This window comes from Squalius cephalus (assembly GCF_949319135.1).
Source record: "Squalius cephalus genome assembly, chromosome: 18".
NCBI classification, from domain to species: Eukaryota; Metazoa; Chordata; class Actinopteri; order Cypriniformes; family Leuciscidae; genus Squalius; species Squalius cephalus.
Window position 1 is genome coordinate 16,430,591 of NC_137139.1, and position 13,565 is coordinate 16,444,155.

The 13,565-nt window shown below is 39.9% G+C and overlaps 1 protein-coding gene across 5 annotated transcripts in view; it reads left to right on the forward strand.

Moving 5' to 3' along the window:
• The window catches only part of myt1b (myelin transcription factor 1b), an 86,163-nt gene that overhangs the window by 65,596 nt on the left and 7,002 nt on the right, over nt 1-13,565 (forward strand). For all 5 annotated transcript variants that reach the window (XM_079850291.1, XM_079850292.1, XM_079850293.1 and 2 more), the window contains exons 4-13: nt 24-54; nt 1,661-1,723; nt 2,382-2,671; nt 3,490-4,416; nt 6,215-6,349; nt 6,550-6,640; nt 7,320-7,439; nt 9,131-9,345; nt 10,227-10,417; nt 13,293-13,556. In XM_079850291.1, the coding sequence (XP_079706417.1) occupies nt 24-54; nt 1,661-1,723; nt 2,382-2,671; nt 3,490-4,416; nt 6,215-6,349; nt 6,550-6,640; nt 7,320-7,439; nt 9,131-9,345; nt 10,227-10,417; nt 13,293-13,556 (2,327 nt within the window). The remainder of the gene's footprint in view (nt 1-23; nt 55-1,660; nt 1,724-2,381; nt 2,672-3,489; nt 4,417-6,214; nt 6,350-6,549; nt 6,641-7,319; nt 7,440-9,130; nt 9,346-10,226; nt 10,418-13,292; nt 13,557-13,565) is intronic.

A 13,565-nucleotide genomic window follows, 5' to 3' on the forward strand; every position in this document is an offset into this window, starting at 1 on the left:
GTTCCTTGTCTTTCCCTCTGCAGTTCCCTCTGAGATTGTTGGACAGGAGCTGAGGTAAGACAGATTAGTTCTGTAAAGTTAAATAGGGCATTTTTTTTTCTTCTGCAGCAATTTTTTTCTTTGTTTTTAAATCCATGTTTGATCATATTTTGACATTATTTGACTCACAATGCACGCCGCTTTAAAAACAAAATCCATTTTAATGTAACAAACTCATTTTCAACAATAATTATCATCAACAAAATGACTGACAGCAATAGAAATCTAATAAATGCGAGGAGTCCCAAGGTTATTTATGCATGGTCCTATTTGCCTGATAAGCATTTGTTTCAAATGGTTAGTGTCTGCTAGTTTGTACCTATAGACCCAACAATACCAAATCTGTGTGTGAGGAAGGGATATGAAAGCCTCATATTCTCAGCTCATTTCACTGTCAAGTGCACTATGAAGTTTACAAGAGTGGAATTTATAACGGTATCAAACACACTCGCTAGCCGCCAGGGTCACTGAAGCTGCTCACGGCCATTTCTGTCACAGATCTTAAATAGAGCTCTGCTCAAAAGATGACCGAAAGATGCTTTCATACTGCAGTAGAACAGAATTATAAATGCTTCAAGACATGATATGCCATGTATCTAGCTGGGTTTGTTATATATATATATGTGTATATATTATATATTATATTATATTATATTATATAATATATTATTTTATTATATAATATATATATATATATATATATTATATTATATATTATATAATAACAAATACCTGGTGACCTGGCCCAGAAAAATCATCGGCAAGAAAATTCATGACCAGTCTCTCGCGTATGGCCAATACCATAGAATCACCAAGAGTCGGGTACAACTGAAATGGTTCATATAATTTATTGGCTTAAATATATCACATACACTGTGTATATGAGCAGAATATTGCACGGCTGGAAAAGGCTCTCAGCCAATCAGATTCGAGAACCAGAACTAACTGTTGTAAATATATATAATGATATTAAAAAGTCACATTTATCTGCCGATACCAATTTGACCACAGCTATATTGTGCGTCTCTACTTTACTAATACCCAGATGGAATCTGCCAACTATTTTTTTTAGCATTTTCTGCCATAAAAAAAATGCACAAATCTTCGGATTTTAAACATGATGAAATGGTAAACAGAAATATTACACACTTACTGGTAGCTGAAAGCTATGTTTGTGAATGATGGGTGTTCCGATGCCTACGCACTGCCACAGCAACCATCTGTCATGATGCATATATCACCAAACTTAACACACACAGACAGAGATCATCTTTGATCAACACATGTGAGCGTGAAGAAATGATTCGAGTTTAAATCTCAGCACTGTTTTGATGGTAATAAATGAAAATGCCAATGAAACAAATTGACAAAATACTAGGGATTCCTGCAAAAGACAGAAGGGCTTTCATGAAACGAAAGAAGGGTAGCCGCAGGAAACGGAAATCAATCACAGCTCCATCTTATTGACGTAGCAATTATTTTGCTAAATTTGAAAATCTATGTGTGTTTGTTTCTTGCTGTCCGTGGAAATACGGCTCCTGATGAACTATTTAGCACACAACCACAACGAAAAAACAAAAGCTATAAAGCATCTCTAATTTGACCCCCTCTATCTGTTCAGCTGCCCCACTCCAGGATGCAATGGCTCAGGCCATATCAGTGGCAAATATGCCCGACACAGAAGGTACGACAGATGACATACCCGTGTGGTGCTCTGTAGCCCCTGATTCACCTCCCTCTGCGGCCACATAGCCTTTCCTGATCACAAACACTGTTCAGCCCGTAGATTAGATCATCTTGATCTTCATCTCTTCCTCTAATAATGACAATCTCCCTCTCTCTCTTACTCTCGCTTTCCCTGACTGAGGTCTTTAGGCAGGGTATTGATTATTGGAAAGATATTACAGTTATGTTTATTTACACATGTATACATTCAGGAAGCCATTTGAGATGCTTCATGTTTATAGATCTATCTCCGCTGCCCGTCCGATAGCAAGGTTTTCTAGGTGAGGGCTTTATTGAATTCCAGCCTCCATAACTCCCTCCATTCTCTCTCACTCTCTCTCTCTCTCTCTCTGTTTCTTATTTTTATTGTAGTATAATTAAGTGTTCCAGCCAACTGGCTTTGATTTATAAAGGCTTTTATCCAGCACACTGCCCCCTACAGATCAATTTCCAACATCCTTCCATTCCTCATCTGAGTTTTCTGACCATATAGCATGTCATGCTTGGCTTGCGTGTGTGTAGTTTGCATGCTTTCATTGTTTTTCCACTTGTACTGTAAAAGTCCTTCATCTTGTATTTCTCGTCAATTGTTCTCACTAATTCGTCTTCTCCCATAGTGCTTTGAGCTGCCCGTTGGCCAGAAAAAGGCGCCTACAGGAAGCAGAGTCAGAGCAACCCGCCTCCAAGAGGAAGTCCCACCCGCTGAAGCTGGCAATGGACGAAGGCTTCAATGCAGAGAGTGAGGGGAGCGGAGAAGAGACGGAGTTGAGGGAGGAAGACGAGGAGGATGAAGAACAGGCACCGCAGGCTGGTGATCAAGAGCGTGAGGAAGAGGAGCAAGAAGAAGAGGAGCAAGCGAAACACAACACAGAGAGCATTAATACAGAAGAAGAGGGTGGTGATGAAGGTGAGGGATGTAAACTGAATCAGAATATGATTGTCAATCTTGTTTGGGACAATAAATACAATTATGTTCATACACAGTGAATGAAAAACGCATTCTGTACCCGAAGTGTCTCCGATACAGTCACAACCAGTGTTTTGAGAGTGACCTCTATTGAGTTGTGCCGTATTAAACAGAATTGCACTTAACAACTAGTTGACTGTCACATCATTGACATATGTATGACAAGCGCCGAATACTTTCTGGGTTATTCTTTGCTGTCAATGTTGGAGCTCCAAACTCTCTCAAGGTGACAGTAAATGCCAGGAAATAAGCTGTTGAGCAGCAAGAAAGCGAGACAGAATTCCTGTTAAATTTAGAAGAAAAGGAAAAAAAACAGAACCCAGAGAGATTTTACTTATTACCGGAGAGTATAAAAAGCTGCAGGAGCTGTCAAAAACAGTTTAGAATAAAAACCAAATCCTTTAAGATTCAATACAAAGTCTTGCTAAGAAATACTTTCTTTCTTCTGTGAAACAAATGCCTCAGTGTTTTTTGTCCACACAATGAAAGACAACATTGGACCCCACTGACTTTCATTATATGGCACAAAAAAATACATTTTTCAAAAAAATATTTTATGTTCAACAGAATAAATAAAGTCATACTGGTGTGAGGTGTGAGTAAATGATGACAGAATTCTTATTTTTTTGGATGAACTATCAATCCACATCTGCTGCTATAGTAATGTACTGGACAATTGAGTGTCAAATCTCGCCTGTAAACGTATTCTTTAAAAATGACACATTTTAACATTAAATCCTTCTTTCTGTCTCACACAGAGGAGTGTATCATCATTGAGGCATCCAGCACAGACAAGCCCACGCTCTCATCCTCTGAGGATCTCTCCAACTATCAGCACATAGTGGCCAACTCAATGACCCACCTCAACAACCACAACAATGGTCCCGTATCGCCGCAACAACAACAGCCCGTCACAGTGGAAACACAAGATAAAAGCCCTTTTAGGGAACCAGAAGAAGAAGAGAAAGAAGATTATGAAACAGAGGAAACAAGGAGCGAAGTAGGAGTTCTGGTGACTAGGGAGAATGGGGTGATGGGAAATACAGGTGAGATGGAAGATAAAGAAGAGGACATGCACACTGAGACCCAGAAAGAGTCAGACCACCAGTATTTTACTGAGGAGATGCAAACACAAAAGGATGATGAAGAAGATGATGATGATGAGGATGATGATGATGATGATGAGGGGCTGAGGTCTGAGATGCAAAAAGGAGAGGCATACATGGAGGAGTACAATGATGTTAGGTCTGAAGAGGAAGGGGAGAGAGAAGCCCCTTCGGTTATCACTGCCACTCAGGGATCCCACGTAAGGGAAAACTATGTTTCCCACAAACTCACTTTGCCAGAAAGTTACAGCTCCAGTAAGGCCGCCACATCATCTCCTGTGGTTATCGAAGTGCAGTCTGAGGAGTCGGAGAGGGATGCCGACATGGACGGGAATGATGATGATGATGATGGGGATGACGACAGCTTGTCTCAACGCTCAACGGTGGCGGACGAGTCCGAGATGTTCGACATAATGCGGGGGAACCTGGGGTTGCTGGAGCAGGCCATTGCTTTGAAAGCCCAACAGGTCAAAGCTCATCGGGAGCTCAGCCGCATTCCCGAACACCACCGTTTTTTTCCTCTCGACGACCGGACCGGCAAACACATGGAACATATCCGCAAGAGCTGCTTTGGAAAAGGTCAGATCTTTATCATTTTACCTTCCAACCCCTGTAAAATTGATATTTAAATTTGTAAATTCATTTGATGCGACAATTTTTGTTATAATGTATGTATAATGTCATTACATAGTCTTCCATTCTTACATGAACTGTCGGATCAATGCAACTAATTACGCTCGCATGGTTGAAGGAAGTCTTAACAGTCTATTTTTACATAAATTGTTGCGTGAAGTTATATCAAAATGGTTTAAAAAAAAAAAAAAACACGTGCTCATCAATTGAATTGAAGTTTACAAACAATTTGCATTGGAATTATGTGAAGAATTGTGTAAATTGTATATAATAATACTTATGCAAAGTCTTTACATTTGTATCTTCATAGTTTTTTATGGAAAAACCATGTAAATTGTTGCATCAATGCGACTATTTATAAAAGTATGGTTATATGAAGTGTTTACAGTCTTTAAACATAAATTGTTGCATAAAGTTATTTAAATATGCTTTTACATAAAAACAAAGTAAAGACTTTGCAGAACCACTCTTACTTACATTTTTGCAGTGATGCGACCATTTACATAAGAATGATTTTATGTAAAAGCTATGTCAAGATGTCGCACAACCAATGGTGCTTTGAAGTTGAAATGATGTCCATGAACAATTTGCACTGAAATTCATTCTAACATAAATGGATTCACGTAAAATACATACTGAAATTCTTTCTGCTTGTGTTTGAGGAATGAATATATATACACACTCTAATGCAAGAAACTATTTCAGAAGTGCACTCAGAGTGCTATTTAAACATTGCACATATGCATTTTTCAACACACCCTACACAAGCGCTCAAATATCAACAAATTCTCATAAATAAACACCCACACATGATTAATCAGAAAGAAGATTAAAATGGCAAGCTCTCGCTCAGGCAAAGAACTGCAAGATTAATAATGGGGGGAAGCAATCTGGAGAGTATAAATGGGTCAAATGAATTGGTTTCCATAGATAAACTCCAGCCTTAGTCTATAATTACTGAAGCACTTAGAAAGAGAGAGAGAGTGCGAGAGAGTTGAAGGGGAGAGAGGGTGTGTGTAATTAGATTGGTTTGGCACGTGTTTATTTGTTTATTGGTTTTGTTTGTGGTGTTGTTCTGCTCTCGGTTGGCACCGTGCCCGGTCCGTGTGGCGCTGGATTCAGCCGAGCGCTCGGTAGGGCTCCACACCCCCTCTATAACTGGCCTCCTCACGCTCCGACCAGTTTTAATTAGGAGGTGCATGTCTCGTTAACATTTCAACATTTAATTAAGGAGCCACTGGAGCGCACATGCAAGCTCTTTCTCTCTCGACGTCTCTCACTTTCTCTCTCTTTCCTTTTCCCTCTCTCTCTCTCTCTCCTCGTCTGTTTTTCATGTTTTTCGGTTTTGCCTTTGTCCTTGCACCTTCGTTCATTTACCTTGGACCCCACACACTCTTTCTCACTCTCTCCTCCTGTATAATATGGAGATGTGCTTTGCCAATGGTAAAGTCTGTTTAATGAGCTCCGTTTTTTCAGTAGATAGTCCAATAAACCCCAGCGCACCCTCACCGAAGATAATAATCCTGAATGGAAACATCCACCTGCCTGCACACATAATGACTGTAATTATCACCGTAAATGTGCCCTCTCATGGGCCCAAAGGCAACTTTACAACTTCCAGAGAGCATGAAACTGGAGAGTGTCTGTGTGCGGTGATATGCACGTCTTTTGTATGTTTCTGTCCTGACAGAAGTGATAATGACTTCAGATAAGGTTTGACTGACAGGTGTTTTGCTGCTCACAGAGAGTTCTAGATCAGAGAAGCGAGAGATCAAATGCCCAACCCCCGGGTGCGATGGAACGGGTCACGTGACCGGACTCTATCCCCACCACCGCAGTTTGTCAGGCTGCCCACACAAAGATCGGATCCCTCCAGAGAGTGAGTCAACATCAAACTACTGTTGAAACATATTTTGATTGTGTGATAAGCTGCAGGAAAAGAGACAAAGCATCACTTTAACCTGCACTTTAGACGTCTAGTATTGTGTATGTCCTTTCCTATTTCATAGTTCAAAATCGATGGTTTTTTGGTTCATTGTCTGACTTGTATTGTTCTGCACTCTGATTGGTTGTTCTCAGTTTTGGCCATGCATGAGAATGTCTTAAAGTGCCCAACACCAGGATGCACTGGTCAGGGTCATGTCAACAGCAACCGCAACACACACCGCAGGTACAGAGTCTCCTATTTCAGAATCATAGATCCCCAAATGTACTTTTACTATCTTTATGGTTATATTTGATCCACATAATGACATTTATACACTCTTAAAAATAAAGGTTCCAATGGAATAGAGGAACCATTTTGGATTCCCCAAAGAACCTTTCAAACAACAGTTCGAAAAATAACCTTTTTTTTCTTCATATTTCAATAATCTTTTATACAATGGAAATGTTCCATTGATGTTAAAGGTTCGGTAACACTTTATTCCGATAGTCCACTTTAGACATTCTTCTAACTATAAGTAACTTTGCAACTAGATGTCGATTAACTGTCATTAGAGTATTAGTAGACAGTCTGTTTAATATCTGCTAACACTTTATTTTGGTGGTCCACCAACAGATATTCAACTGACTATAAGTAACTTGGCAACTACAAGTCAACTTATTCTACTAACCCGAACCCAAACACATAACCATAACCTAACAGTCTACTGACAGTCTACTAATACTCTAATGAGAGTTAGTTGACATGTATTTGCAAAGTTACTTATAGTTAGTAGAAGTGGACTATCAAAATAAAGTGGAACCAAAGGGGTGTCATGGAACCATCGATGCCAATAAGGAACCTCTATTTTTAAGACTGTAGTGTAATTTCCTCACTCATTCTTTCACATCTCCTCTTCTGTCAGTTTGTCTGGATGTCCCATCGCTGCTGCCGAAAAGCTCACGAAGGGCCATGACAAGCAACACCTGCCCCAGCCCATGGGCGAGCACATCAAGGGCAGCCCAAACTCTGACCGTGTACTCAGGTGAGCCCTAAACCCCAATGAAACAAACCCAGGAACTTGAAACATCAGCATTTATTCCTATTTTTTCCCAGCAACAGCAAACTTACCCCATGTTCGGTCTCCTCCTGTCCTTCAGCTTCTATGTCAGCAGAATGTGTCCGTCAAACACACCTGCTGTGGTTGGTTAGCACAGCTGTCATTCACTGCAGAGCTGAACTCACTTACCGCAGCACGATTGGTCAGGCGTTTCGGAAAATCAGTTCTCCCTTTCCTTTGCCCTTCTAATAGAGCACAGCCTGCCATTTCATGCTGGGATCGGGCCTCAAACCTGCTAGTCTAATTACGCCACTGATAAGCTAATTATGGGACTTACAGGGCATGGAGTATTGGAAAAATAATTACTTTCCTTCAGGAAGCATGTCAGTGGTCAGACAAAGCAATGCGGATTATGAAAATAATAAGCAGTCCTCTCTTATTAGTGTTATTCTGATTTAAATGAGCGTCAGTTCACTGAGAAAGCCCATTAAGGGAAGATGTCGACAATGAAAAGTCACCAGAGAGACCTCTGACGGCTCTGCATGCCACCCCTGCTAATGGGATGCACTGACTAATGAAGAGACAGGAAGCAGAGGCTAATATACTTTACATGCCATTGTCACGCAGATCATAACATGCGTTGGTGTTTGCGTGCTTGTTTTTCCTTCAAACCGTGTCTGAAATCCGTTAATGATGTTAAATACAGAACACAGTGTCATAGACCGCAATGACACGCACACCCATATGCTAGCATTCTTTTGCTCGTTTCCATAACCTAGCAAGCCACCTGCTGCCTACTTTTAAAACAACATCCTGACCATCATGAAAGCAGCACTCTGCACTGTATATTGGACTTCAGTGGAGTTTGACCAAAGTCCTTTTCAAGGAAAGTCAGTTTGCTCAGCGGCCATATTTGTTTATGCGAGACCAATTCCTACTTACTTGGCATTAGCATGTTGCTTAGCTAATAGCTTGAAAATTCTAATAAACTAACTATATTACATGCACAAATATTGAATATAAGTTATAATGTAAAGGACACATAAGATGCTGCCTTAGCATTTGACTAAAATGTGATATACTGCATTGGTAGCAGTTGCTTTTAATAGCCTTTGAATCTGGAGCATTTATGATGCCTTAAAATTCAGCCTCACTAGGCAACCTACCAGGTCCTGGAACATGTCTTTTCAGAGTTTTTCTTCAGAACAGAGAAAGGGCCGCAAGGGCTCATGGTTCTTCAGGAAAAGAAGTCGGTTTTAGGGCTTCAATTCCATGCTATATGATATGCTAATGTGCTCAGTGCTGATAAGACACTATTTAATCCTCTTCTCCTTCAGTCACCCTGCTTTCAAACCTCTCTCTCTCTCTCTCTCTCATTTACTCTTTTACAGGCTATTTATCTGTGGAACTTTTCCTTCCTTTTTCTTTTTTCGCTGTATCTCTGGCTCATTGTCAGTCTTTCAATTCCGCTTCTCTTCTGCTGTCTAATTCCAGCCCACTCTTTCACTCTTGATCTTTTATGCTCACTTACACTTATCCTTTTATGCTTCTTTTTTCTTCACTGCAGGGATATTGATTCTTTTGTAGAGGAAGAAAATGACAGAATCTCTCTCTCTCTCTCTCTCTCTCTCTCTCTCTCCCCCTCTCCCTCTCTCCCTCTCTCTCTCGCTACTCAGGCCCATGTGTTTTGTGAAGCAGTTGGAGATTCCTCCGCACGGCAGCTACAGGCCCAGCCTTGTCCCCGCCACACCACGCGCTAATCTGGCCAAGGAACTGGAGAAGTACTCCAAGGTGTCCTTCGATTATGCAAGCTTCGACGTGCAGGTGTTTGGCAAGCGCATGCTCGCCCCAAAGATGCACACCAGCGAAACTTCACCCAAAGCCTTCAAATGTGAGCAGGATTAGTCATGCTTTATGAACGCTATGTAAAATACACTTCTTGCAGTGCAGAGATGTGTGTAAATTGTGTGCTTGGTGAATAGTATGGCTAAGCTTCAAGATTCTTTATTGTCAAGGAAGGGTCGTCAGACATAATGGTCCATCATTAATAGGTAACTATGCATGAAGTAATGCAGGACAAATGAGTAGCACTACATTAACATTTCAGCTACTATTATTACCTAATACGGAAACAAGATTAACTAATCAGAATATCAAATTTAGGACTGAGATAGTTCCTTATTAGGAAATCAATAATTACTGAAGGAGATTAGCCACATTAACTTTTTCCTGCCATTGACAGAATTGTCCAGCTTTTCGTGTTTTCACTGTTATATGGCAGGGGGCGCTATTATGCATCTTCTGAAATAGTATTGAATCTCCAGATCAAAACACAGGAAAAAAGGAACAGAAACAGGCGATAAAAGCATTGCTTATGCACGTTGTACTCTTTGGGGGAAAAAAACTTTTGTTCAAAATGTTGCTTTTTTTTATTAAACGTACCCACATTCAAGTGTTGTTAAAAACAAATGCGTGAAGCTAGAATAAAAGGCTAATCTCATTCAGTAATCATTAATTACCCAATAAGGAACTATCTCAGTCCTAAATTTGATATTACTTTCTGATTAGTTAATCTTGTTTCCATATTAGTTAATAGTAGTACATATAGTGTAAATGTAGTATGTGTCCTGCATTACTTCCTACATAGGTACCTATTAATGACGGGCCATTATTTTAAAGTGTTATCGCGGTAAGTGAGTTTAGTAGAGTGTTCTTCAATGGAAGGATCAATTCTTTACTATTAACTAGTGTAATATTCTCTTTTGCCCTCAGCCAAACCTCCATTCCCCAGGGCCTCCCCCCCAAGTCCCAGCTTGCACGTAGGTTATGGAAAAAGCTCCTCCAGTGGCTATGATTATTCCCATGATGCCGAAGCTGCCCACATGGCTGCCACTGCGATCCTCAACCTGTCCACACGCTGCTGGGAGAGACCAGAGAACCTCAGCATCAGACACCCAGATAAGGTACAGAACAATCTCATATAACGCAGACTTTTAACCAATCACAGTTCTTTTTGTTTTTTACGTGTCAGCTTTACAGAAAAGACTTTAAATGGTTTCTAGAAGAAAATCATGCACACAAATTAACACAAATTTTCAAGAAGGATTTTCTGTACAGTCAATCATGGCAACCGATCAACTGTTTTAGTTCAACTGGTTTGGGGGAAAGTCATGCACAATTTGTCATCAGAATTTCTGCGTTAAAGTAAAAAAAAAAAAAGTTTTTAAGCTACTCAGAAAACGTAAAAAATAAAGTTCTACTATATGATAGGATACTGTTTACTTCTATTGTTTACTAGGATAACTAGCTTATTTACTAGAGACAGCACTCGGCTAAAACAGTTGGCAAACATTAGCCAGCACATTGCCAATACATATAGACTGTTGGGTAGTAACCAACTAGAAGTATTGATGCTAACTAAACAACATTTTTAGTAGCTGTTTTGATAAAGAAGCTGTTAGGTAACAAGCTAATTTTTCTGACTAGTGATGAGTAGCTTGACAAAACGCATGTGCCTTGCAAACAAGCTAGCTGAGGCAATAATCAGACATTTTTTCTGAAGTAGTGTTAGGAATTCATTTTAGCAATTTGGTTAATTTGGGTGTTTTGTTGCAGTGAACTGACTAAAAAAAAAACAATTCACAAATTCACCTTTGATCTAAGTCTTTGATCAGCCGTTTTCTCAGAAGTCCTTATAAAGAATTTTACATATTTCTGTAGTGAAATAAAATGTAGTTTAATCCTGCTGTTTTTGATTAAATTATTTGAATGAGTGTGTTTCCTCATTTATTAGCTGCATTTAGTTTATTTGTTCAAATGTGATGCTGTCACCCCAATTAAGATCCTTATTGTTTCTGTTGTGGCAGATCTACTTTAAATAGCTTAACTATTTAGCTTAGCAAGCTACGGTTTCAAACTAGTTTCCACAACATTGCTAACTACACATACCATGTGCAGATGTTTAGTAGTTTATAAGAGTTGTTTATAATGGTAAGCATCTATTAATTGAATAAAGTCTGTCTCCATTTGTGATTGATCTTCAGCAGAGTTTGTATCAGATGAATGTAGCGTTAGCTTGAATGCGTTTGCTTGCTGTTGAGATCTTATTGCGTCATCTCACCTCCCTTTCATCTGTCCCTCCGTTCGTTTCATCCTTGTCTCCTCTTCATGTTGTTATTGCATTAAGTTGATAGTGAGCTCCCTAGATAGGGCAGGACCAGGTGCTCCATGTTCTTTTATTTAATATTTCCATGGATAATGCTAATGAGGGCATATCTCTCTCTCTCATTCCCTCAATTTCCTCTCCCTTTTTTCTTTCTTTTCTTTCCTTGTCCCTTTTCACACCCAAAGATATAAGCTATCAGCCTCTTTCCTTCCCCTCCTCCATCAGAGAACTCTGGGATCTATACTGTAATTGGAGAAGCTCTGTCCTCGATATTGTGATTTTTTTTAAAAAAGCTTTCTCCTCATCCCAGGGAGTGACTACTTCATCATTTTTCGATTTCCTGACATGTTTTTAGCAGAAGGGGATAAAAGGGGAAGATTAATGGGCAGAAAGGCCCAGTGGCTCAACGCTAATCAGACTGGGACTGCTCTGGGATCAGTGCCTACTGTGTGTGCACATATCCAACTTCATATGCACTCGCACAAATATGTAAACATGCCCATTTTAATACTAATCCATCCATCATCCGTCTACATCTGCACACATTGTGTGTTATAATAGGAACGCATGTAATAGCGGTGTTACTTTGTTGTTAAGCTTAATTCTTTTTTATTCATTTTACTCTAATTTTACAGATTATATTGCATATTTTTGCTTTTCTATGCAATTGCATTGCAATGCCTTGGCAGTACCCACAACACTCTAGCAACCAAATAGCAATGTGCTAAACCACAAAAAACACATTAGCAACTGCATAGCAACATCCTAGCAACAGCACATAACACATTAGCAGCTGCATAGCAACACCCTAACAACCACATAGCAATGTGCTAAACCACATAGAACACATTAGCAACTGCATAGCAACAGCCACATCAATGTGCTAAAAAACCATATAGACCACTTTATCAGCCGCACAGCAATGTGTTTGCAAACACCCTAGCAACTACATAGCAAAGTGCTAAAAAATACAGAACACCCTAGTATCTGCAACGTAATGACAATCACCCACAATACCCGAACTTCCCCAATACTCATAATATGATTACAGAAAAATCTTTTTATATTATGCATTTTTATCACATCTTCACCCAAAACACCCTGGCAACCATTTACATTTATACATTTATTCATTTAGCTGACGCTTTTATCCAAAGCGACTTACAATTGCTATATGTCAGAGGTCGCACGCCTCTGGAGCAACTAGGGGTTAAGTGTCTTGCTCAAGGACACATTGGTGTCTCACAGTGGATTCGAACCCGGGTCTCTCACACCAGAGGCATGTGTCTTATCCATTGCGCCACCACCACCCCACCACCGACCACATAGCAACGCCTTAGCAAACACTCACAAAACCCACATAGAGATGTGCAAAAAAGAAAAACAATACAGAACACCATAGCAAAGCCATGTCAATAATCAACAAAACCCTAGCAACCACATAACAATGCGCAACAAAAAAAACATACAGAACACCACAGCAACGGCTTGGCAACCACCCACAACATCCCAGCATTGTGAAAGCGAGTTTTGTACCACTCATATATTTGTTTTGTAAAAGAAAAAAAGAAAAAAATCTGTAATAATATGCATATAGTATGCATTTTTATCACATCATTATCACAAGCCCAGTTATTAAACAAAATGCAACACATTATTTCTTTCTGTTGTAGAGTATGGAAATTGAGGTGGATGAGAACGGCACCTTGGACTTAAGCATGAAGAAGCCCATAAAGAGAGAATTGGGCATGCCTTGCACCAGCCCTGAAGTGCGTTCCCCTGATCTGTCTTCATCATCTTCATCATCATCCACATCTCTTCACCATGGCAACAGCAGCATTTCACCCCACTCTTTACACACCTACAAACAAGAGGAGTGGGAGGGGCCTCTGGACTACACCAAACCCAATCGGCAGAGAGAGGAGGACCTAGAAGAGGTACACTTC